This window comes from Talpa occidentalis, unplaced genomic scaffold (assembly GCF_014898055.3).
Source record: "Talpa occidentalis isolate TD23 unplaced genomic scaffold, MPIMG_talOcc4v2.1 talOcc4.15, whole genome shotgun sequence".
NCBI classification, from domain to species: domain Eukaryota; kingdom Metazoa; phylum Chordata; class Mammalia; order Eulipotyphla; family Talpidae; genus Talpa; species Talpa occidentalis.
The window spans coordinates 15002721-15029356 of NW_023601543.1; the positions used below are offsets into that span (position 1 = coordinate 15002721).

General features: G+C 51.8%; 1 protein-coding gene across 1 annotated transcript; it reads right to left on the minus strand.

Annotated features, from left to right (window-relative positions):
• Positions 1-1508: 1508 nt before the first annotated feature.
• SASH3 (SAM and SH3 domain containing 3) lies at positions 1509-18122 on the minus strand. The gene is made up of 8 exons (XM_037511966.1): positions 17908-18122; positions 8604-8699; positions 8118-8264; positions 5165-5306; positions 3824-3972; positions 3470-3679; positions 3184-3334; positions 1509-2628 (listed from the first exon to the last, which is right to left on the minus strand). Exons 1-8 carry the CDS (start codon positions 17962-17964, stop codon positions 2438-2440), a joined length of 1143 nt encoding a protein of 380 aa, XP_037367863.1. The 5' UTR covers positions 17965-18122; the 3' UTR covers positions 1509-2437.
• Between the last annotated feature and the right edge of the window lie 8514 nt (positions 18123-26636).

The following is a 26636-nucleotide window of genomic DNA, read 5'->3' on the forward strand; positions in this document are numbered from 1 at the left end:
ATCATGAAGCTCTCCCCCTGCACTAGGTATTTTTCTACCACACCATGGTGAATGGCTGCAGGGTATTTATTGTATGAATGAAGCACAATGTACCTAATTCTTCTCTTGTGTTTCCAATGTTTTACTCTGATGGAGCAAGCTGTGATATCTCTGCCCATATGTCCATGCGCATTTGTGTGCCTCCTTCTGTCGACTGAATCCTAGAAGAGGAACGGCAGGGTCACAGGATGTGCAAAATACAGGAGTCAGATTGCCTTCTTGAGGGCTCGGGGCCTTGAAAACTTGTTGGATTTTCTACTAAACTTCTTCAACATGTCTGAGCCTCAGTTTTGTCCTCTGGAATCTGTGAGTTGAGCATTCATGGTCAACCATCTGGGGTGTTGGTTGAATTTACAGGTGTGGAACTGCAGACCCACAGGGCTGACTCCAAGGACTTGAGCATTGGATTTTGGTATGTCAGTCTTTGTCAGTCTAAGAGTTGTTTTTGTTGTTGTATTTTGTCAGCCCATTTGCTTTGTGCCTTTATTTCACATGAATGAAAACATCTAATATTTGTCTTTCTCTCCCGGACTTATTTCACTTAGCATAATTATCTAAAATCCTGAAGCCAATCCCTTGCAGACAATGAGACAACTCTAGCTAAGTTTTGAGAGTCAAAAGTTATATACAGATTTTCCACTGTATGGGGAACCAGCACCCTTAACCCCTGCGTTGTTGAGGCAAAGACCATGTATGGGAAGCACTTGGTGTCGGGCCCACGCTTTGCTGCTTATAAACGATAGCAATTATTCGGTACCACGGGGCCTGTGAGGCTGTTTGGGCTGCTGCTTGTTTCTTTGGTGAGGATAATGCTTGCAATTTCCTGATGCCCACAGCCACTAAAGGCAGAGGGATGAGGGTAGCTGAGAACAAAGCCTGGAAATGGTGTGGCCTTGACTTCACTCTGGTAGCTGCACACACACCACTGTTCGCTCCCCCTAATGCAGTGAATGTCGGCTGGAACAAAGGCAGCGGAGGAGGGTGTCTTTGTCTCCATCCCACCTCCTGCGAGCTAGTGTAGCTTCAGTGGGCGCAAGGTGGGGCTCAGGACGAGCTGGATTCAGAGGAATGGGCCTGGCTGAAACCAAATCTTCCCCTTTTGGACCCTGCTCAGCCCCCAGGGAAGGCCCTCTCTCCCAGGAAGGAAGGTTAGATGTTGTCAAGGCTTTTGTTAAATGAGCAGTTCTAGAAAGAGGGAAATAGTTGTCTCCCTCTCTTGGAACCCAGCAAAGCCCGTGGCTGCGGGAGCCTGAGCTCCCAGGAGAGCTGCTTAACAGGCAGGACAGAGCCCACTAGGGCTTCACACGCGCTTTAGATCAGCAGGCCAAGGCACTGAGCATCCTCAGTGAAGGGACAGATGATCCTGAAAGGACAATGGACATTCTGCTGAGTCCAGCTTTGAAGAATGGTCTGTCCCTCCCCTGGACCTTCTCTCCATAGGAAAGATTCAGAGACAGTAGTTTTCTGCTGCAGGTATTTTATTGTGCTTAGGTGTTCTGTGCTTCTGGCCATTGCTGGTTATTGCTGAACCTATATCCCTCCCCCCCGCCTTCTGTTTATACCAGACCCTTCCCGAAAGCTAGCTTCTACCTAGGTTTCTGGTGGCAGATCCAGACGTGTGTCCACTAAGCAGGCAATCCTAGATGTGGCGGGCTCTTGGGGCCTAGGAAGGGTGCTGAGTGTTTGCAGCCCTGTTCTGGGCTGGCGGAAGTTGCTCATTTGCCTGCTTTATGTGGGGCAATATGGAATGGGTGAGGAGGAGCACCTACTTCATTGGGTGCCTCTGCCTCCTCGGGGACCTTATCAGTGCTGCAGCTCACAGGTAACAGGAGAGAATGTCAGGGCCAGCAAGGTGCTCAGGACTATGCCTTCTAATCAGACCTACCCTCAGATGGGAGCAGGCGTTGGTGCAAATGACATAGCGATTTAGTGGTCATGAAAGTGACGGAAAAGAAAAGTGGGGAAAGATATCTGTTTCTTCAGATCTTATTTAGTGGAAACTGGGGTCTACTTCTGGTCACTTAGGGTTCTTGGAAACGGCCAGCTTCCCTACCTGTTAGCTTGACCGAAATATGCACTTGGCTCTCTTTTCAGGAGCTGGGTGACAGTGGAGGTGGTGTGCGTTTGGGGGGCCATGGTGGTGAGGGACAAGGGCAAGATGGCTTGTCAGTGCCCCACTTGCCATTGCTGCAGCTGGAGCAGGGTGCCTGGAAGGACTGTGCTGTCAGTAGCTGGTGGAGGGAGGGGGCAGGGCAAGGGGCTTGTCCCCTCGCACTACTTCTCATCCACTCTGGTCAAGTCTGTAGGACTGGGGGTGGCAGGCGCCCTTGGAGGGCCAGGGTCAGTGTCCTGGCTCCATCCTGGAGGCTGTTGCTGCTTGGGTCCTACTGCTGCCACCTCAGGGTGTCCCTGCCAGGGAGAGGCCCTGCAGCTGCTCCTCGGCACTGGCCAGCTCCGCCTCGTCACGCCCACTCTCTGAGCCCTCGAAGCAGCCTGAGTCTCGAGGGATGTCCACCTTGGCTTCTGGCACTGTGTGCGCCACTGGCTCTTCGCTGCTCTCTGCGCCCTCCTCCGCCTCCTCGCTGCCGGCTGCCAGGAGCGAGACAGGGAAATATGGGGCCTTAGTTGGGGGATGGGATTGGAAGCCCCAGGAAGCCCCCAGTGGGGGTGGAGACCCTAGGAGGTCCACTGCGGGCAATGGACCCTCTGCCTCCCACGTCTAACCTTCCCTCTGCCTCCCACATCTAACCTTCTCACCCTTGCATCTTAGCGGTAGGTGGGACTGTTTTTCCCCATCTGCTTAGCCAGGTCTGAGGCCCAGGAGCTCAGACTTCTGTAGCACTAAGCTGGGAACCGGGAAGCCTAGGTCTGTTGTGAACCAGCTTTGAGGCCTCGAGTCAATGCCTTAGCTGCCCTGGCCCTAAGTCCCCTCTTCAATACCAAAGGGAGCTGTGCTTGGTCATCCCTAGTACCCTCTTCTTCCCACACTTTGCCTGATCTTGCAATTCAAGTATGGAAAGTACCTTCCCACCCTATAGGGCCAGGGCCACGCATGTGGTCAGGGGCAGGACCAGGGCTGACCTCCCTCCCTGGAATGCCAGTAGGCACCTCCTCATGGGTCCCTCGGCAACTAAATCCACTCACTGTCGTAGTCCAGCAGCAGCTCCGCGGCCGTGAGCAGCTTGGCCCGGTGCTGTGGGTCCATGATGTTCAGCTCGTTGAGGTGTGTTTCCCGCAGCTCTTTGAAGTCCTCCAGTGTCTGGTAGCCGTTGAGCAGCAAGGTGGACGTGTGTTCCTGTGGGCAGGGGCAGGCCACCCGTGCAGCCGCTTATAAGCCACCCGACCTGTGGGTCCTCCCTCCCTACACAGCAGAGGTGGCCTGGCCCCCAGCCCTTGCTCCTAGGCACTGACTACAAGCCCCGTCTCGCACCTCCAGGCCGATGCGCTCCAGCAGCTCATGCAGAGTCTTGGGCTTGGGCCGCTTGCCCTTGCTCTGCCGGCGGCTAGGGCGGGAAGGTCCCACAGACTCCTCGGGCAGCACATCCACATAGATGAACTTGAAAAAGCCCAGCTTGCCATGGAGCAGGCCCTGCCATGTACCCACTGGTGGCTTTTCAACGATCTGGATCACATCACCTTTCTGTGGGAGGAGAGCAGAGCAGAGCGGAACTGGGGAGAGGGAAGGGTAGTCCCTTGGTCGCCACTGACACCGTCCTGCGCTGCCTCAGTCCACCTTCACGGGCACAGCCTGGCAGGCTCAGGAGGACCTGGCTGCCAACCTTACCTGAAGTTTCAGTGAGTCGTGGTCATAGGGGCTGGGAGTGAAGTCGGTGTGGACTCGCGCCCGGCCACAGAAGGGTCCTGTGTATTGGGGTGCAGGAGACTCCTCCCCGAAGCTACCAGAACCTGGGCTGGGGCTGCAGAGCTCACTGCCTGCAAGGGATGGGAAGGGAGAGGATCAACCTTTGTCCTAGGACAGCTGGGGTTCTGGCTAAATATCCCAAGGATACATTCTGGGGCAGAAAGCTGGGCTCTAAGTGTCACACGGCAGAAGGGATTCTGCCCCATCCCTGTGGCCACCCTGCAGGAGCACAGCTTCACCTCTGGGGCCTCAGGTATGAAAAGAGTTGGCCACAGAGGAGAAATGGCACAGACCAAGAAATGGGCCGCCACTCCAATAAACAGATGAGGAAAATTAAGGCCAGATAGACCAAGTGAACTGCCCAAGGCCTCTCAACTTATAATTGACAGCACTGGGCCCATTAGACTCCAGGTCTCCTGACCCCTGCTCGGGGCTCCAGGAAGCCACCTTCCACCCAGGAAACCACAGTCTGCATTAGTGTTTTATTTGCTCTACTTTATAAGACTCAGTGCCTAGTTACAAGCCACATGGAAACTCAGATAGGCTCTTCCTCTCTGAGAAGGGCAGGAGGAAAGGCATTTTAAATAGCTTTCAGTGGAGGGAGGGAGATGTCTGTGGAGCCAGAGAAAGAGCAGGGAACTTGGAACTAGTCCACAGGGCAAGCAAGCCAGTTCCGGAGGGTCTACAGCCAAGAGCTTGAAGCCCGTGTTTCAGCCATGGCTTCTGGAACCTTCTGGCCGGCTCTCATGGACATCTAGAAGATGTCAGCAGTGCCCTGAGCCCAGCAAACCGCGAAGTGGGGTCCAGACATTGAGTCTTCACAGCTGGAGTCCCTAGACCCCTAGCCCCAGTCTGGCTGTCAGAGGTGCAGGGAGCTGTAGCCTCTAGCTCTCTTGGGAAAAGTGAGGTGGGTGGGCTGACCCAAGAGGGTGATGGGGTTCTTCCTCTGTCCGTGGGCCCCTCCAGGGCCTGGGAGAGTCAGTGGAGGCTCCTCTAAGGCAGACCCAAATTCAAGACTGGGTCACCTTGGGCAAGTCAGTGACTCCTGAGCCTCAGTTTTCATGTCAATAAAGTGGAGCTAATAGTAGTACTGACCCCATGACATTGTTGTGAAGATTTAATCCAGAGAGGGCTGGGACAGTCTCGGCAGGTACAGAGTAAAGGTTCATTTCTCTTACTCCCCCTCCCAGATACCACCAGCTTGGCCCTACCCCGGCCCTCTTCTCTTGACTCAGCAGACATCTCCCCACTCCCTCAACTTACCGGTGGAAGCCTGGCGGCTGAGTGTCGGGAGCTCACCTTCCTCCTGCTCAGAGAAGGCCAGCCCCATCTTCTCAGGACCAGGGCTGTCCAGGCTGCCGTCTGGAGATGTCGGGGAGGATGTGCCCTCCTCCAGCGTGTCTGCCTGCAGGGGAGGGGAGGCAGGAAACCCTGAGCAGCCTCGGCTGGGGTGTACATGGGGCAGCCCTGGATGCCGAGGAGGAAATAAATGGACCTGGGCATGGTAGAGAACTGGGGCCTGGCTTGAGCCCAGCTCTGTCACTTGGAGGCTGCGCGCCTACTCTGAGCCTTGTTTTCCTGCCTTTAAAGTGAGAATGACAGTCCTTGCCCTCCCACCTCACTGGATTAGGTTTAACAGTTGCCTGGTGATGTGCTTTGTCAGCTTAAAGTGCTGAGGCCCCCACAGAAGAGGTCTCTGTGCCATAGCTTGTCTCTGAGTGGCTGCAAGGGCACCGTCGGGCAGACAGTGGTACTGGACAGGACTTACTTTTAATTCTGGTGCTATGTCCCAGGCATTCTATTATTTCATTTAATCCTCAGTGATACTTGAATGTCACTTAAGAGATATGATCTTCCCAAGTTTATAGATGAGAAGCAATGGTGGAACATTCCTAAGCAATGGTGGAACATCCCCAAGCTCCTCCACGTCACCACACCTCAGCCTGATGCTATCTGTTCGTGACTGGCTCGCTGGAAATAAAAGCCCTGATGTGTAGCAGCTGCCAATTCCTGTGTTGTAAGCACTCCCCACCCTAACCGATGTCAAGCTATTGAAGGATAGATTTCCCCAAGTTGCTGAGAGTGGACCTTTCCAAGACATGTCACTTTGGTTTATATCAAGTGAATTATTTTGAGCTGAGTTCAAGCCAGACTCTGTGGGCTCAAGAGAAAATTTTACTGCACCCTTAACTACCTAGAAGAATGAAAATTGGGGATAGTATTCAGATTAAGAGCAATCTCTACAAATAACCTTTCTATCAGAGAAACCTATCTATCTGGCAGGCCAGCCATCTATTATAGAGCATCTGGTTCTTTCTGCAGGCCCCTCTCCCACCTCTTAGCCCAGGACATATGCCCTCATTTGAACCTTATTTACTCTGGAATTTACATCCATGTAGATTCTCCATATGTATGCAATTACATTTCGTTTTTTATCCTACTAATTTGTTTGATGTTAATTTGATTGTTTGACTGGCCAAAAAAAAAAACCCCATAGAAAGAAGAGGAAATTTCCTCTCTGACCTATGCATCATCATGAGTATCTCCCCTTCCCCACAGATACTGCCAATGTGGACAGTCTGGAGGGAGCAGAGAACAATGACATGTACAGGAATCAGGAAGTAATATTTTTTGAAGGTTGACTGTAGTCACCTTTTTTTTTAATATACTTTACTTAATTCTAAGTTTATACAACTTCATTTTCGATAATGATTGTGGTGTTCCACATTGGGTGAACAAAATTCCCGAGAACTTCACTGAGGGCTCTGAACTGGTATCATTGAGGATATCAGAACATGGAGCTTCCTGTAAGAGCCATGAGCCTTCAGACTACCTGTGTGATTGTGTAACAGTGTAATCTACAGACAATCGTTCTAAAATCTAAATCTAAAAGCAGAGATTCCATGTTCCCTGCCCTACCCAAGGAAGGGAGCTGAGGATCAAGAGGAAGCTAAAAAGGACTTGGGAATGAAGACTTGGAAGAGAAGGCCTGGAGGAGGTGCATGGAGCAGAGGGACGTGTGGAGAAGAAGCCACGCTTGCTTCTTGGCCATGGACTTGTACCAGGAACTTGGGGGACATGGAAGGAGACACTTGAAAGAGATGTGGGTGAGAGACCCAGGGGGAGGCTGACAATGGCAGCCGTTATCTTGACTTGTACTTTGATTTTGCTCTTTTCCTTCCAGTCTTGCCTGGCCCCTTCTGCTCCTTTTCTATGGGTCTGTACCAGAAGGTGCCTTATACTTGTGACAAGATTTTGGGCCTCAATGGCCCTGCTTTGGGCCAACCCAGTTTGGCTGGGCCTTTACCCACAAGGCATGGGTAACTTTGGGTGCTTCATTTGGGAACTATGTTCTTTCTCTTCTCTCTATTGGACACTAATTCTATTCAAGTTATTTTCTTTTTTTAAAAAAAGATTTATTTATTTATACAAGAACTGGGGTATAGTCAGAGGCATGGGAGGGTGAGAGAATTCACCATAGACAGAGTGGGGAGCAGAACAGGCAGACAAACCGAAGACACTGCTGAGGGGAGCAGTGGGCAAGACAGGAGAGGTCTGCCGTGCCATATGGGTATCTCCCTGGCTAGCCGGGAATCGAACCCACACTGCAGAGGCTGCGGACAGCTTCACAGCGCTGTGCTCAACCTGCTGTGCCACCAGGGAGGCCCTATTCAAATTATTTTCTAATGGTGGTTTTACACACTAAGAGTATGGTTGTCTTTATATGGATGGTGACAGAACCTACTTAGATCGTGCATGTTTGGGATTCCAGGGGTGCCCCCCAGTCTGGCCACTAACAACCCCAGCTATTTGGGGTGTGCCTATCCACAGCTGTCTGTCCCTCCCTCCATCCCTGGGCCAAAGTCATCCTTCTCTATGTTCTCACAATGGGAACCTCTTCCAATCAAATCTTCCCAATCCTATGTCCCACTTCCAAACAAAAATTCAAGGTAGATGAATTTGCCTCAGGCCATCTCATCTCTAGATTAGCTGTCCCCTCTTCTCAGACTTTTTCTTTACTCCTCCAGTCCCACCCCTGCAATGTTCTGGGCTGAAAGGGAGCACCTCCCCCGACAAAACCTTACTTTTGGTATCCAGGGTGACTGCAAACATGGTACTTGAGCAGTGGCCTTTAAGGTGGCCATGCTCACAACCCTGCCAGAGTGGCACCTGTCCTCCCTGCCCTCCACCCCTACATCAGACCCCCAGGCCTCACCATCTCCTCTGACAGGGCCTTCACCATCATCTTGCCCATCTTCCTGTTCATGGTTCGGGAAATGACAGCCCTCCATTTCTTCCCCAGCTTTTTGCCACTTTTCCCAGGATCCTCTGGGGCAGGGACACCGGAGTCATCTTCTGGAATCTGTGACAACAAAGGAGGAAGTTCAGGGACCCTGGTGACCTGCCTCGGTCCAGAACAGGGAGGCAGAGGGCGGAGGGGTAGGAATGAGTAGCCCCGAGCCCAGTCCCCCGAGCCCCAGTCCTGTCCATAATTAATTTGACATTTAATCTGTAACGGAAAAGGGTTGCTTGTTCTTGGGGCCCCGAATTTTGGTGGGTGGGAGATGTGAGCCTTCTGTATTTAAGGCAGGCTTTGTCGAAATCCTCCTCAAATCTCCCCTTTTCCCTTCCTCCCTTCCTCCACCCCACTCCCCCACCCAGGGCCTGCAGCCACATCCCCCAAGGAGACTCCGAAACTCACATTATCATCCAGATTAAATTCCTTCTCGCTCACCACAGGGGAGCTGGGCTTGGATTTGGCAAAATCCTTGAAGCTGCTGGAGCGCTGAAGTGAGAGCTGGAAGAAGCAATCAGTGACTAGTAAGGAGCTGTTCCTGCTCCCCACGCAGGCTCTGAAGACCTCGGGGCTGGGCAGAGCCACATGTGCCCTGAGGGCCCAAGGCTAATGAGGTGAAGCTCCAAGATGTTGTGGGGGAGAAAATTCATCTCCTAGGCAAAAGGATTACTTTGGGCTGATTATTTTAAAGAAACAGCAGACTCGACTCAAGAAGTTTTTCTTTCCTTTTCCCTTAACTGCCTATAAGGATTTTGATAGGGGGCCTATTCCGGGAAGGGAGTTATCACCAGAGAGAAGTACAAAGAATATGAGTTAAGTGGGATAGACTGGGGTAAATGAGCAAGGCCGGTTTGTTGGAAGTCCTCTGTGTCCCTTTGTCTCTGCCTGGCATGGCAAACATTTGTTTACCAAATATTTGCTTTTCCATCTTCCTGTGAATTGTCTTCCTCCCCTTTGAAATCTCAGTCCCTGACCCCCCTCATTTGCCTGCCTGTCTGAGAACTTCATGTGTTTGTATGGTTCCTATATGTGCCTAATTAACTTTTTTTTTCTCCTGTTAATCTGTCTTAAGTCAGTTCAATTATTAGGCCAACCAAAATAACATGGGAGGGTAGAAGGAACATTTTTACTCCCCTACAATATCCTCAGGGCCACTTGGTTTTATTCTGTTTTTCAAATGAGAATGACCTCTGTCACTGGCCACAAGCAAGCTCCTTACCTCCAGAGCCTTGGGCCTGAGTCAGGCCTACCAAGCCCACATTTCCACCAGTACCTGAAGTTTGGTCCGAGACTCCTGGAGTGAAAGACTAACTAAATGCGCAGAAGCAAACACATATCTCCTATAAGAAGGATACCTTGACACATACAATAACATCACCTTCATGTCACAGAGCAACCCTTAGTCCCCCCTGATGATCTGCTCCGGCCTCCATGCTCTGGGTCCGCTCCAAGCATGGTCTCCAGTCATGGGGCTGGCAGTAAACATATTGGGGTCTTCAGTCTGATGAATCTGTGCCCCAAGAAGATGTTCCCCCCCGGCCCTAGAAGCCAGTAAGCCCTGGCATTATACTTTCTGGAAATCCACAATAGAGACTTTTTCAGTGAGGGTACCCACAGATTTGGGACACACATAAGTGGGGTTAGCTTAGTAAAAAGAAATCTGCCTTTTTTTTTTTTTTTTTTAATCAGAGCTTGTAACCTTAACCACTGACACGATAGCTGGCTGCGGTGGGTTTGTGCTTGCATTTGAACTTTTAGGCCTGACCTATGGTTTGTGTTGGTGGGACTGCTTTCAGGAAATGAGTTTTCTTAACTGTATAGGGCTGCACAGGCCAAGAAAACAGCCAGAACCCAGGGCCAGGCAGGTAAGGAAGGTAGGTTGTAGGCACCAGAAGCAGAGGCTGAGCCTGAATGAAGATCGACAGTCAAGGCCAGAGAAACACACAGGAACCAGGGTTCACAGATGGCCAGAACGATAGCAGGGGATAGACTGCAGACACTAGAGATAAGAGCTGGAGGAACCAAAGACCTAACGGGCACATAGCTGAAAGTTTCACATGCTGAAAGTTTCACATCCTCTTTCGTAAGAAAAGGGGGTCTAGGGACAACCCCCCCAAGGCCAGGGGCAATATCACCACCTCCCTCAACACACACACAATTGGCTCCAGCTCCTGGGGACAAGAAGTGGGCACCTTAGTTTCTCTTGGTGGGGCTTGATCAAAGGCAAGTAGGCAATCAGGGTCGGGGCTACTGGAGGTCTCAACAAGCTAACTGACCAGAAACTAGGTCAGCAGCCAGGCCAAGCTGACTCTACCACCAGGATGGCCTCCTGGGTGGGGCACCTACAGCCTCAGAAAGTTTTTTTCTGTGCTATATGGAGAGCTGGAAAAGGCCTCCCCCACCCCAGTGGGCGTCGGGAGGGCAAAGCATGGCTGCGTAGGGTGACCTCTCCAGTTCCCATGCTTCCCCTCCATCCTCCCTCCTTGGTCTTCCCCGCCCACTATTCTTTCCTCTTTTTCTCCCTTTCTTTCTCCATTCTCTCCTCCACCTTCCGTTTATTTCCTCCTCTTGTATGGCTAGGATGCAGCTGCCTGGATAACTTCCTCCTCTTATTGCCTGGAAAAGAGGGAACAGAGAGAGAGGGTGGGCACCAGGCTGGCCCAGGCCCAAGGAGGGCAGGCTGGGCTGCTATTTATAGGCTAACAAGGCCATTTGTGGCCTTCCCTCCAGCAACCCTCAGTCTGGTCTGCAGACAGGGAGGTTGAGAATCACCCCTGAAGCTTCAGGGTCAGGCCAGTCTGGAAAGTAAGGAGGGCCGGTGTGCGGCTGGAAGTGGACTTTGTTGTGGAAGAATAAACTCTTGGCCAGGCCGCTTCTAATCACCCCTCTTTCTAGGGGCCTTTTCCGGTCATTAAGCTGCTGCCTGGGGGCTGGGGCCTTTGACTCTCAGGCTCTATGTCAGGGAGCCTCTGTCCCAACTTTAGCCCAAAGCAGGAAGAAATGATCCAAAAGGGCTGTGGAGGTGGCACTGCGTCTTGGGCCCAGCTGGGTGCTTCTCAGCCCAGGGCCATGAAAAGGGCTATGCCAGTTCTTTTGCCTGGCCTTACCTCCAGCCTCAGGGGCAAGCCCTGCATGTTCTGAATGACAGGACCCCTCTTTCAGTGACCCCTCTCACCAGATATGAGTTAAAATCCTTTGGATTTTCTGCCTGGCCTCCCTTTGGTATAAGGTCTTCCTGGGGGCCCTGCCTCCTAGTGGAGCTAGTAACACACACTGTTGGCCCTTTTTCCTGTGTAAGGGCTGCATGTGGGTCTCTTGGAAAGGGCTGCTTTTCTGGCAGGGCAGTCATTGCAGAGTTCAGTTCTGGGACGTGAGTGGCCTTCTGCAAGTTCTTTAACTGGAATCTCAGCCTCTTGACTTGGTGTCAGCCAGCAAGGTCTCACGCCTTGGTTCTGCCGTTGGCCAGCTGTGTCAATCTGGGAGAGTTCCTCAACTATTGTGGGCATAGTTTTTTTTTTTTCCCCCTCATGGGTAAAGTGAAGACCAGGGCATCTCCCTCACAAGGGTGTGGTGAGGCTGCAAGGCATGAGTACCTCACACAGCAATCCTTCAGGGAATGTCTATGTGGTTTAGCCTCTCCAATGACCCACCTCCAGACTCTCAGCCAGGACATCCTCTGCCTGGAATGTTCGGTCATTCTGTCAGTGATAGCTTTCCCCCTTTTTAAAATGCAATTTCACGGGAAACAACCCAAATGCCCATCAATGGTGGGATGATGCGTGCATTGTGGCAGAGTCATACAAGGGATAATAGTAATAGCAATGAGGGTAGTACAGCTTCCCCTCCAAATCTGGATGACGCACGCAGATACGCTGTTCAGACGAAGAGACCAGCCACTGAAAAGTACACGACAGTTGACCCTTGAACAACACTGGTTTGCATTGCGAGGGGTCCACTTATACACGAATTTTCTCATAAACAACTTAAAGTTACGGTATTGATAAATACAGCACAGTACTATAAAGCCATTTTGATTTTCTTAATAACATTTTCTTTTCTCTGGCTTACTTTATTGTAGGAACACAACATATAATACATATAACTTACAAGATATGTATTAATTGATGGTTGATGTTATCAGTGAGGTTTCTGGTCAACAGCAGGCTACTAGTAGTTAAATTTGGGGGGAGTCAAAAGTTACATGTGCATTTTGGACTGTGCAGGGGGTTGGTACCCCCTAATCCCTGCATTGTTCAAGGGTCAATTAATATAGTTCATTGCATAGAAAGTTCAAAGCCCAGCAAAACTAATCGAGGTAGTTGGAAGTCAGCATATGAGGTGGAACTAAGTCATCCAGGATGGTGGAGTCAGCCTGTGACACGTAGTATGTATCATGAAGGACTAGGGAGGCCCCTGAGTTGGGGGTCATATACCCATCAGCCTTGGGGGCTTGTAGTGACTGGCATGAGCATGAAGGAAACTTCTAGCGTGTTCAAAGTGCTCTGATTCTCGATGTGGGTACTGCCTACATGGGATATTCACTTTATGGAAATTCGTTAAGTGATACACTTATGACTTATGCACTTACTACAGTTATTATATTTTTAAAAAAATGGGTTTTCCAAATCCAGTTTCAGAGATACCGCCCACTGGAGAAAGCCTCCCCTGATTACTCCCTCGGAGCCTCACATCTTTTGTCCTCTTTTTTCCATGCTTCTAAGCAAGCTTGGCTTTCCCCAGGTGTCTCGGCAGCTCCCTGCTCAAATCCTTCCCTCCCCAGTCATATGCTGAGCAGTCTCTGGGCTCCAGGCACCTGGTCACCATGAATGTGTGGGAATTTAGTGACTAGTGACCCCTCCATGTACCCAGCACCCTGCCAAGTACTCGGTGTGTGCCAGCTCTCTCCAGCCTTGTCACAGCCCTATCTTACATCCCCCCCTTCCCAGTTGAGGAGACTGAGACATGGGGAATAAAGTATCCTAGGCAGAGTCACACAGCTGGCCGCGGAAAGAGGCAGGGTCGAAGCCTGGTCTGTGACTGGAAGCCAGTGCATGTTGCTGCGTGCACGGAGCTCGAGTAGTTGCCCATCCTGTGGCCCAGTGTAGAAGTGGCCTGAGTGCCATGTCTGCTGTGGGTGGTGTTTGGAGGGAGATCTCGCGAGAGCAGTTGAAAGTATGGAGGAGGAAGGGTCTGAGGAGGGCTTCATGGAGGAGACACATGTGAGCTGGGGCCATGGAGGGAAGGCAGGATATCTCCAGGTGCAGCTGAGAGGGGTTTGAACAAGAGAAAGAACTAGGGATGTTCTGAGCATGCTGATGGAATGTTGGGTATGCCAGTGGGGCTGGTGGGAAGCAGAGAAGAAGAGGTCATGGAAAGTCCTTGCCAGTCATGCCAAGGGACTCAGGCGCTAGCTAGCCTGTGGGCAATGAGGAGCCACTGGAAATATACACTAAAAGTGCATGCTGGTGGGGTGTCACACAAGAGTTGCACTGTAGGAAAGAGGTCAGGGGAACTAGAGAACTGGGGTTTGGGGACAGAGGGGCAGGGAGAGGCTAGAGGAGGAAGAGTTGAGCTCTTGAATGGGAGTTTAGATTCCTCCCTACTTCCTTAGCAGGAGGTATGGCGTGCAGGGGGGAGTGGGGTAGGAGCTTTCTTAGAGGAGTGAGGTCCCAGTACAAACCCCTTTCCACTTCCTATCTCCCAACAGATCAGAGAGAGACCCTGAAAGAGGCAAAGGTCACCCAAGGGCAGCTGAGGGGTATGTTCCCCACCCCCAGTCCTTTGTGCTACTCAGGAGGTGCCACATCCTGACCCTGCCCTCCTCCTCTCACTCTGATGCCTGCAGGTCACTGATTCCACAGCCATCAGGGTCTGCCCTGCAGAGCTCCACCACTGATGGATCTAATCCTTTCTGCTCATCAGATTCTTGGAGAGCTTTGAGATCAATGGGGCACAAAAGAGTACAGGGAGGACGGGGTAAGACTCTGGGGACTGACATCTTAGCCTTGGTCCCTGTAAGCCTTGCAGCTTTAAAACTGTGTCACCTTGTGCTGGGAAAACTGGGTCGCTACATGCAAAAGAATGAAGCTTGACTACTACCTCACACCATGCACAAAAACCAACTCAAAATGGATTAAAGAACTAGACATAAGACCTGAAACCATAAAATATATAGAAGGAAATATAGGCGAAACACTACATGATATGCACATCAAAGACATCTTTACAGACACATCACCCAAAGCAGTGATAGTGAAGGCGAAGATAAACAGCTGGGACTACATCAAATTAAGGAGTTTCTGCGCAGCAAAAGAAACAATAACCAAAACAAAGAGAAACCCCACCAACTGGGAGAACATTTTTGCACCCAACACTAATGATAAAGGACTGATCACAAAAATCTGCAAAGAGCTGATGAGACTCAACAACAACAAAGAAAATAATCCAGTCAAAAAATGGGCAGAAGAGCTAAAAAGAAACTTCTCCGAAGAGGAAATGCAAATGGCCAACAGACATATGAAAAAATGTTCAATGTCACCTGCAATCAGGGAAATGCAAATCAAAACTACCATGAGATACCATCTTACACCAGTGAGAATGGCACATATTAAAAAAACTAGCAACAACAAATGTTGGCGAAGATGTGGAGAAAAAGGAACTCTCCTGCACTGCTGGTGGGAGTGCAAACTGGTCCAACCACTATGGAGAGCTGTGTGGAGATTTCTGGACCTACTGAACATAGAGCTTCCATGTGATCCAGCAATTCCACTCCTAGGTATTTACCCAAAGGACACAGAAACATCAATTCCAAAGAGCACCTGCACCCTATGTTTATAGCAGCACTATTTACAATAGCTAAGCTTTGGAAACAGCCCAAATGCCCAAAAATAGATGACTGGATCAAGAAGATGTGGTACATATACACCATGGAATATTACTCAGCATTCAAAAAAGATAAACACATGCAATTTGCAGCAACATGGATGGTGCTGGAAGGGATCATGCTCAGCGAAATAAGCCAGAAAGAAAAAGAAAAATACCGGATGGTCTCACTCATAGCAGGAATCTAGAAAACTTAAATAAGGGACCAGGAAAAAGAATAACTATAAGAAAGAAAATATCAAAATCAACAAACATATGAACCAGAGACACTCTATGGGGTGTGGGGGGTGGTGAAAGGAGGGATTGGAGTCAAAATAAGGGGGTTGTAATTGTATGGGGAATATAAAAATAAAATTTAAATTTAATTAAAAAAAAACCAGGTTAAAAAAAAAAAAGCTGTGTCACCTTGGGTAAGTCACGTTACCTCTCTGAGCTGCAGACACAAAATAGGGAGAAAGACAGTATGTGCCCCTACTTCCCAGGCTTATCTTGAGGAGTAAGCGGGCTAAGAGATGGATAAAGTTCACAGCACAGTGCCTGGCACCTGAAAAGTCCTCATTTGGTGCTGGCTCTGAGAGCTTTGAATCACGTTTCCTGTACTTCAGAAGTGGGGCCAAGGCTTGTTCTTCTCTGTAGTGCCACCTCTGCTCACCCCCTTGTGTGCACATGCACCCAGTTGACAAACACTCACATTTATAGTTTCCGGTTATTTGGACAGACTCCTGAGGTGGGCAGACGCCGGGGAAAGCTGTCTCCCTGTTCTCAGATGGGGAAACTAAGGCCCAAATAAGGTCAATGAATTGTCTGAGAAGCTATAGCTAGAACCTGGTAAGATTCCAGCTCTGCTTTCTTGCCCCCTGCCCAGCACACTCTCCATTTGGCAGGTGTCGGGGGAGAAGCAGGGGCAGGAGACGAACGCCTCTCTTGCCTTTGTGCTTTTCCTCTCCACCATGTCAACGTGGCATCCTGGACTTGTTCAAGGTCACTGTGCAAGTGGTACTGGGGCTGGGGCTGGGGAAGATGCTGGTTCAGAAGCTTGGGTTTTCCAAGAGCACTTCCAGGGCTTGGGGCTTTGGAGAGTGGCTCTGGAGGCTGGCCCTGGCTCAGGCAAGAGCCGGGTGGGGTTGGCCTGGCTGCCCTCCTTCAGAGGACATAGAACTTGGAATGCCACGTGGACTTTGCTTCTCCTCCAAGAGGTAGGGGGCAAGTCATAGAGGCCCTGCCACCACACACAGAATCTGGGTAACGGATGCTAGGAAAGATGCCAGGACTTCTGGCTTCTCTGTGACCCTGGACACCTCTGCCCCAGTGGTACAGGGTCCGGGTGTCAAAGTGTCAGCGCTTTCTCAGACTTTCCTCTGGCTCAGCTCCCCTGTGGTTTGGGGCCCAGCAGCATCTACAGCAGTCTCTGCTTCCCACCCCCAGCAGCCCGAGAACAAGGGGGAAGTAGACCTGCTCTCAGAGGACTGGCAGCCAATGGCAAATCAGTGGGCCTAGCATGGTGCAGGGCTTGGATGGGGCCACAAGAGGCTGTGTGAACACCCATGAATCTCTCCCCCCCACAAGGTCCAGCTCCACTGCAACCTTGAAGAAGCAGCGGGGGTGGGGGAGAGTAGAGCCGGAAGTGGCGGTCTCCACAGTACCCAAAATGGGGCAGGATGCACACCCCGTTGCCCTGAGACTTGGGCTCTCAGCTGGCTCAGCCTCGCCTGGGAGCTCTTTCTCTGACGAGTCCCATCCCTGCCCCCATGGGGCACCTGGGCTGAGTTCGGGGGAAATGGGTAGGACACAGAGAGGGCCTAGAGGGGCTAGGTCCTGGGCCTCTTGGTTCAGGCCTACTTTGGGGTGGTTATAAGACCTTGCTGGAGATTTGGCATGTACTTGCTGAATCCCTGGGAATCCCCATTGTCGAAACAAAGATTTCATCAAGAAATCCTCAAATCCAACCAAAGAAACCTGGATCTGGCAGAGCCTTCAGAGAGTCTTCTAGTTCTGCCTCTGCTCCAGGAGGATGAACACCTTGGTTGTCTATGACTGTTGCTTTGCTTCTTGGTCTGTAATATCCCCCCACAGACATTTTTTCCTTCTCAGCCCTCACTCCTACTCTGCATCTCACAGCTTCATTTCTCATTCTTCACAAATAATTTCTCCCCACCTGGGAGGAGCCTCTATGCCCCTTACATCCCACTGCAGGGTTCCAGGCCCTTCCCCGCGTCTGGAATTCACCTCGGGTCCCATCTTCAGGTCGCCCCCAAGTCCTGTGGACCTGAGAAGCTGCAGCAGAGGAGAACCAAGTGGGCAGAGCCAGGGCTGTGGTCAGTGGTAAGGACTTGGGGGCAGCGCGGTCTGAGCGGGGCGGCCTTTAGGGGCCCTTTGAGTCCGAGGGCTCCTGAGAGGCCATATTTGAGCAGAGGAGTGGCAGGATGAGTATAAGGGAGAGAGAATTAAGTCCAGCCATAGGCTTCAACTCCAGAACTGTATTCTGTGGTTCTCAAATTCTAATCTAAGATTCCTTTCACTTTAGGTTTCCATCCCTCTGATGCAAGGTTGATTCTCTCACGCTAGACTTCCAAGAATCTAGTCTATAATTCGGTTTCTCTAGAATTGGAAACATTCCTTCTGTATTTCTGTTACTTTACTCTCCCCCCCCCCCCCGCCCGCCCGCCCTTGGGAGAATGGCCCTCACAGCTCTGGCTCAGCTCGGACGCGGAATGGCTCCACCGACTCAACATCTGGCTTTGGGCTCTTCCCATTCCTCAGAGTCTTGGAGCCGATGGGTGAGCGAGCAGAGGAAAGGAAGAAGTGAGTTCCCAGAGGTGCTCCTCACCTTTCTCTTCTGAGCAGGCTCCTTCTCGCTGGCATTGGAAGGCTTGCGGCGCAACATGGTCCTCTACCCCCTTGACGGTCGGTCTCTGCTCTCCTGGGAGTCAAGGTACAGAGGCCTCTTTTTCAGCCTCAAGAGCACCGACCCGAGGGGACAGCATGGACTGAGCTGCTGGCTGCCACTCTGACTGCTTGAGTGGCAGCTTGGGGGTGCTGGCCATGGACAGACACCCTGAGGCAGAGGCATACAGGAAGCCCTGCCACGTGACTTGCTCTTACAGCAATCGCAGCCCCTGGCGGCCCCTGGGGAGGAAGGAAGTCCCAGCACCAGAGATTCTGATGCAGACGGCGCTTGAGTTAAACCAGCAGAGAAAAGTCCCTACCCTGCCATCTCATGTCAGTCATCTCCCATTCTGTTCCTCTTCTGGGAGGTTGCCAGTCAACCTGACCAAAGGGTCTACTCGAGCCCTTTATCTTACTGACCACAAACCAGAAACCAGAAGTTAGGCCATTTCTTTGCCTGTTGGGCCAATGCTCTGGGTCACTTTGCATCACTTGTGTCATCACTGACATCACCCTATGACCACCACTCTCTTTGACAGCCAGCACCTTGCAGCCATGACCCTGCAGTCATCCTCACTCTCATCAGCATGCCTACGGTCTCCATTGCTAGAACATCTTCCCTACATTGCCACCATCAACAATAGCCACTATTGCCTTGACTTCCGCCATCCTCCTACCTGTCAGTTACCGCAAGTCAACACTATTAACACTTATCTCTACCACCATCACCCTCACATTCATCACTCCTCACAACCATCCATCACCACATCCAGGCAGCCAACCACCCACATTGTCATTACAGCCTTCAGGCAGTCCCGCTCCCATCAGCCTCATTACTGTTATCATTGCTAGAACAACAAAGTGCCTCCATCTGGCTCTCCACTGCCACTACGCCCTGAAGGGCCATCATCCTCACAGTCACCTCCATTGATGCCCTCACCCTTCCAACCATCACACCTACAGCCACCAGTCCTACAGACTCTGCCCTACAGTTATCAAACCCACTGCCACCTGCACACCTACAGCCATCCCCCCAGAGAAGTTGCCCTTAGAGTCAACACCCCTTAGCCATCACCTATTTGTCACCAGCACAGCTGTTACCACAAGAGCGAAGACGTACGTGCAAGTAGCTCCAAGCACCAGCAAATGTCATCCTCCACAGGCATTTGTCCAACGGCTGTGTGCTAACCGTAGAATGTTCCCTCTGTGGATTATCTGTGGCAGATACTTTAATGACTTGTTAAGAAAGCAATGCATAAGCATCACATGCAATGTAGCAAGGACATATAAACAAGAAAGAGAATGTAAGCATTCTCTTTAATTGTCTTCCATATGGTTTGGATGAATATCCAGTTCTGTTTTTCAGCATTCATCACCTCTCTGTCAAGATACATTACAGAGAATCATACGCACAGAAAGCAGATCAGAGATTTGGGGAAGGAGAAGGAGGGGTATGCGGGTGATGGCTATCTTCACCTTCTTGATTGTGGTGATGGTTTTGTGGAGGTATATGTATGTCAAAACATAAATGATACACACACCGGCATCAGTTTTGTGGAGGTATATGTATGTCAAAACATAAATGGTGCACTTTAAATACGTGCAGCTTATTGTAGGTCCTTTATACCTAAATAAAGCTGTTTTAAAACTAAAAATAAATTTAAAACAGTTACATTTCACCAACTGTTGGTATCTGCTTGTGGCTCTTAACACAGGGTGGTTAAGATGGTCTCATGCTATGAACTCGTCCTCAACTAAGGGACTGATGGCTGCCACTTAGGCAGTTCCATGAACTTGGGTTGATTCAGTTGTTTTACTAGTCGTTGAACATCCCTAAGGGAAATAGTAACATCCATGAGATTTTTTTCCCTTAGGATGGAGTTCCAGAAGGGGACTTGGGTAAAAGTTATGCATCTTTCTAGGCTTTCCATTCGGCGGCACTTGTGAAGCCCTGGGCTGGCCCTCCCCTGTTCCCAAGAAGTTCTGGTGACTTCCTGCATGTCCCACCATACATCCTCGGGGCGAGCTCAGGAAAGAACAAGGTCCTTCTCCTCCCAGTGAAACCGTGCTGTTTTGACTCAGTCCTACTCAGCCTGCCAGGTGAAATCACCAAAAACTTCCATGCCTGCAGCTCGCTTCCCAGGGACGGGGTCGGGGTTGTGGGGAGTGGGGGGAGTGATAGCACTTCTTACCCTGACAGCCCTCCTCGGTTGCCCAGGGGGGGAATGTGCTGTGTGGGAAAGAGCTTGGCATCAGTGGGGGGCCAGAGGGCTTTTGGTGCTCTGCGCACCCAGCTAGGGCCAGGAGGACAGCGCAGGGAACGGGGGTGGGGGGTGGTACTGGGTGGGGGACGTGGCTAGGGGCTGGGGGCCTGGGATGGCTGGGGCCACTTGGGGCTGGCGGCCGGAGTGACCAGGAGGGAGCTAGACGAAACCCTGGGCCTGAACCGCGACAGCCTGTCCTTGCCCAGGCGCACAGGATGTGCCCAGCTTCCTGTTTGCTCAGTCCCGCAGCGCAGCGAGCTGAACTCACATACTAACCGCAAGTCTTCAAAGCCAGTCAGCTAACTGGGGCGCCGGGCGGCTTTCTAACCCAGGCTGGGGAAAAGGCAGCAAGTGGGGTGAGGGGCCCTCAGCGAGAAGAAGAGGCCACCAGTCCCCAGGACAGAGGGGGGCAGCGTTTTCAGCCCCCCCCTTCTGGCTCCTCTTCAGATCTGTCTCCTCTGTTGGGCAGTCAGTCTCCCTTTCCTCCCAGGGTCCAGGTCTCCCCCATGTGGAGGGGCCCTCCCTCCGCTTTTCTCTCCCTGAAGATTATCCCGGCCAGAGTCCCTTGACCCACGGGCCCTAAACATTTTAAAATTAGTTTCTCTTCCCCTCCCAGGCAACACAGCTCCATTTTACAGGTTATGTTGCAGGTACACAGAGCCCTCGGTGAAGATGTGATCCAGGCCAGTGGGGGAAGGAGGCCACCTCAAACTTGATAATGGGCTGGCTGACAGGACCTAGGAGCGAGCTCTGGACAGCGTCTTACGCTCTGCACTTTGAGAAGTGAAAAATAACTGTCAAGGCCTGTACAGCTGAGGGCTTCCCTCCTAGCTGGGGTGGCAGGCTTACATTTGCCCAGCTCTTGTTCTTTGCCAAGCACTACACGAGGCACTTCACGAACGTTATTTAATCCCACCACAAGCCTCCGAGGTAAGTAGCTCAATTTGGAATTAGTGTTGCAAGGTTGTGGCCAGTGTAAAATTCAGGGCAAGAGAGCTTTGCCCTTAGCAGCAACATTTTGGAAGTGTGTGTGTATGTTGATGTGGGGTGTTCCACAGAGAGTGAAATTTGTTTGAATCTTCAGAGGGCAGACACGGGCTGCCAAAGACACAAAGGTCATGGCTGACTGCATTTACACAGAGCCGCCCCCCACCTGCACCCCCTCCGAAAAGATTCTAATTTGGGAGGTGATTGTGGGTGTGATATTTGGGCAGGTAAGACGCAGGCATGTCTGAAAGTGTTCCTCACTCTCTGAATGAGTACAATACTGACTGGAGACCGTAAGTCTTCGGATAGCAGGGGATACCTATATTTGGAAAAACTTCCCAAATGATTCTTTTTTTTTTTCTGCAGAGAGCTGAAAAGGGTTTGTTCACACAGGGAGTAAGGAGAGAGAACAAGTGATTGTTATTCTCACTTCTCCCTCTCACACTCAGACTCCAGTTGAAAACAAGAGCTCTACGTTGAGGTTTTACATCAGCATTTAGGCAGGTGCCATAAGCCTCATTTTCCACGGAGGAAGCGGAGGCCCAGAGGGGTGCCACAGACTGTGCTAGATGAGAGCGAGCTAGGAAGCGGCAGTAGGGTTTTAAATATAATCTGGTCTTGGTCCAGGGCCCTGTTACTAACCACACTGATGAAGTCCGGCAGAAGCAGAGACCCTGAAGGAGGAGATCAGAGAACTGGCTCCTCGTGCTGGCTTTGGAGGCCAGTGGAGAGTGAGGAGGATGGGGCAGGCCCTGGAAGTCACCTCATATGCACGAACAGCTGGATAGCTAGGACAGATAAGTGGGGATCTCTAGGGGAGCCCTTGTCGAGCTGGGGAGTACTCAACACCTGTAGTTTTTGGCCTAGAGTCTCGGGGTATGGAAGCGAATAGACTTTAAACAACTGCCCTGAAGGAGATGGGGGGAGTTCTGGGTGACAAGGAAGGATGAGAGGCAGATAAATGGAAGGTTTGCATTCCTTCCAAGGAAGATATTTTCGATCTTCAGGTGGTACTAGTTCAGCCCTGGTAAGTAGAAATGATCCTACCGTTTAGAAATGATCAAGCAGAAACCATATAGTCCCTTGGAAACACCTGGGCATTTCCAAAGTAAAGTCCACCTTGGTAGCCCGACCTCTTTTGCAGATTTCATGATGGTGATCTCAGGCAGGGAGGGTGAGAAGGGCGACAGGGAGGGAGAGCAGGAGGGCAGAGTTGATGCTCGGCCCACGCCAGGGCCTCCAGCACAGCCAGCATACAAGGAACTGGCAGCTCTGGGAACACGGGGGCCCTTGGCAACAGGGGCTGATGGGAGAGAGAGAGACAGTCATCTCTGAAAGTCGGAACTGGGAACTCGTGATAAGGTCTGGGTTTAAAAGCAAACACCTGCAGGCAGCTGTGGTGATTACAGTGAGAAGGGGAGGCGGGGTTCGATGGTCGGCTGAGAACGGACTCCCTGGATGGCCTTTCTTTTCTTTTTTAAAAAATCCTTTCTCTACTTTTACTGAGGTAACATTGCTTTACAACACTTGTCTGCTTTACGAGTAGAGGTTCATACCTCTTCAGATGTTTGTTATTTGTGGAGACTGGGAGGGACTGGGCTGCTCTGTCCCAGGGTTACAAGGACAAAGGTTGCTGAGCAGGAGAACACCTCCCAGAAGTGGAGTCAGAAGCGCTTTCAAACGACCATATGTTGCCTACTGGCTGCGAGACCGGGGACCTGTCCCCTTGGGCAATGAGGTCTACTAAAGATAGTAACGGATGATGTGGGGCAGGAGTGAGTGACCTAGATGACAAACAGAGAGCGCCACCCAACCCAGTGCTCTGCCTGCTGGGTGACATGCCCGCAGTTCACTCTAGTGTCCCCCTGGAGTTTCTCCTTTTGCCCTGGCAGTTGCTGCCATGTCCCATCCGGGCCCCAACTGAATCTCTACTATGTGACCCTGTGGCCTACATCCTGTGTGTCTCCACCTTGTCAAGGGTCCCTCTGTCCAAGCTATTCTAGAACACAGAAGATGTGACAAGCCAGGGGATCTGTACCTATGAGGGACCTGCTGGGAGGGCAATTAGTTTCATGGCAAGCCTGGACCACTGGGGCTTTCTCAACCACCCATCCTACCCCACTTGACTTTAACTGCTTGCTCAGTTCCTGTTTTACAAAGAAACAAGGAAGTGGAGGTGGGCCGGGCCCAGGGCAAGGCTGGCTGGGCAGGGCTGGGGAGCGCCTCCCACTGCCAGCTGAGACAGCCTAGGAGGACAGGGATGGACAGGGAGGAAGCAGTTGCTGTCGAATCTTTCGTATTTCTATTTTCTTTTGACACCAAGTGCCCAGCCACTGATTTGAGGAAGTGCCCAGTGAGTCGGTAAATTCACAGCTGACATGGTTCAGCCAGCCCAGCCCCTTCTGCGGTTCCAACTCCTGAAAACTATAACCCGGAGTGGGCAAACAAGAGAGGACTGAGTTATGATTTTTAAAATGAACCATTAGACTCGCGTGTGTGCATACATACATGTGCGTGTGTATCTGTTATCTCACGCAGGCTCTTTCCTGTTCCATAAAGGATTTAAAGTGTCGAGAATTGTAGCTTGAGCCTATCATCACCGCTGTTGTCACAGCTGTGTGGCCTTCAACAGATGTCCTTGGGCCCCACTCTGCTCATTCGAGGCAATAAGAGAGAGACAGAAAGCAAGAGAGAAGCCGTCAAGGTACTGGACCTGCAACTATTTCCAAGACAATTTCACGGGGAACCCAAGAGGGTGGGTGACTTTTGTCTGGGACTCTGCCCATGTGACATTTGTGAGGAATCTCAGTTCTCCAGGGATCCTACCTGGAAACACAAATTATATAGGCTCACAAGCCTGCGCAGTTTTAACCATTGATATATGAAAGGTGAGCGCCTAACCTTTTCCTATCTACTTCCAAAGGTGAGACAAGAGTTAATCTCGTGATGGGTGAATCACAGGGTTATCATCTCTTGTCTGCATGACTTCCTGACTTACAGAGTGCAGTCACATCCGGGTCGTATGGGTTCTCACTGTAACCTCACGAGAAAGGTAGTACAGGTGGTTTACGAACAGGAAAACTGAAAGACCAGAGACATCATTGACTTGTCCAAGGTCACACAGCTGGCACTGAGGGGACTAGAAACCTACAGGCCTCACTCCTAGGAAAAGGGGTTCTTCCCTATGTGCCACCTCACAGCAGCAATCAGCAGGCAAGGAGGGATTTGATAAGCCCCACCCTCCAGTATAAAAGCAGGGGATCAGACCCCAAGAGGGCATCGATTTCTTTTAAGTCCCTAATGATGTCTCAAGTGGCCCTGTGCGTGTTAGCTCTGGTGTGTGCAGCTGAGACCTTCCCTGCCCGATTTAGAGTGAGGCCCTCAAAGCAGGAGGGGTGGTGTGCCCACCATCCTGGGTTCAAGGAGGGAAGAGCTGGGGTGGCTGCAGCCCCCTTTCACCCATGCTTCTAGGGCTGGGGTGCTCAATGTCAAAATGGTGGATTGGAGGGGGACAGTTATATTACAGGGAGGCGATGAGGCTGAGCCCTGGGTCTTACCCGAAGGGGAGGGAGGGGAGCTGCCCTGGACTGAAGGGCACGTGAGTGGGTCAGGGTCAGGTGCTCAGCCCCCTCCTGTTGCCCACCGCCCGCAGTCTGAACTCTGCTTCTCACCAACCTTATGGTTCTGGCTCAGCCTCCATTTTCTCATGTCTAAAGTGGTGAGAACCGCATGTCCCTTACTGCCAGGGTGGGCTCTGGCATCATCTGGCTAATTTGAATCTTGTGCTTTTCCTTTTCTTGATGAGGAAGTGGAGCAAGTTGCTTCATCTCTATGAACATCAGTTCGTTCACTTGTCAAATGGAAACAATAAAAGTACCTTCTCGCAGGTGGCGGTGGGTCAGTGAGAAAATACAGTAACATATGTTTGGGAACTTAGGAAGAGAGTCGAGTTCTTACCACAGTACAATAAAACCCTTTTTAAAGAATGCACCTAAGGCACAGCGCCTGGCGTTGCGAAACAGTAAATGGCAGCGACCTGATGATGGTGACTTCAGTTTTATTCCTGGCGGTCTCTGCGGGACCCACACAGAGGGAGCAAATGACTCAGCAGAGGCCCACCGTTGGGCGCTCCGGACTCTCAGCGAGCCTGGGGCTTTCGCTTGCGTGCCGGGGCGGCGGTGACTGCCGCAGGTCACCCTCCTCCCAAACTAGATGTGGGGGAAGCCAGCCGCGGGGGGGATGGGGGGTGTGGGGGCTCCTCTGCCCCGCCTGCACTCTGACCCAGAGCCTCGGCGCTCTCCTTCCCCGGACTGAACTCCTGCGCAAAGGCGTCGATCACAGCCTCGCCGCACTGGACGGGTCCGGCGTGGGGCTCTCCCACCCTCGCCGAGGCTCCGCCGCCGGTGGCGCGGGAGGTGGAGGCATGGGCGGGACAGACGTGTGAACGCGACGGCGCTCGCACACCTGCCCGCACGCATGCTCACACGCACCGTCTCGAGCCCTTGTGCGCCCCAGCGGAGCTCCGGGAGCTCGCGTCCCCGCCCCCACCTCACCCCTCTCTTTCTCTCCCACCACAAAAGCCACAGGTAACAGCAGCCCCCGGCAACCGGCAGACACGATGCAAAACCCGAGGCAGGCCGGTTGCCAGGCTGTTTTAAGCACCGAGCAGGATGTGAGTCCAGGTGCCTAACGGCTGCACCCAGCGGAGACTATCCAAACCCCGCCCGGACAGCGGGCTCCGTGTAGGGAGGCTGGCGCCAGCGGCCTGACCTTTCTGGTCCCGCCTCCTCCCAAGCAAATGGGGGGGAGGGGGTTCCTTGGACAGTCCTACCCCTCTGCTGCTCCGTTTCCTGTCTGTAAAATGGGGCAGCCAGACTAGTCTGCCCACACAGGTTAAAGGAAGGCCACCCAAAGACGCGGGGGGACCGAACAACCTTGTCACTGTGGTGCCAGTGTGTGTATGTGTGGGGAGAGGGGGTGTCAAAGAGCTCCCTGAACCAGGAAGTCAGGGATAATGATGGGCCCCTTTGTGCAGGTGGGTCCCACCTTTGCGCATGGCCAGAATCCAGGGGCCTGTCTCTTTCCCTCATCCCCAGGTCACATTCCTACAGCTTTCCTCCCCAGCCCGGTGCCCAAGGTGTTTGGCATGGAACTCAGTCAGGGCATAAGAGCCCTGGGCACACCTGTGGAGGGTAGAGCTGGTGTGTGTACCTCTTCCCCAGCTGGTCTCCCTGACCCTGGGGGGGCAAGCATGCAGCCATCCACCTCCCCATTCCTCTCCCTTACAGGCTCAGCAGGGAGCCTGGAGTCAGCCCTGGAGGGCAGCTAGGAGGCCAACATGGGGCCTGGGGCAGGTAGGAGTGACAGGGACAGCCTCAAGAGCGTGGGAAGAGCAAGGAGTCAGGAGCCAGCATGCGTG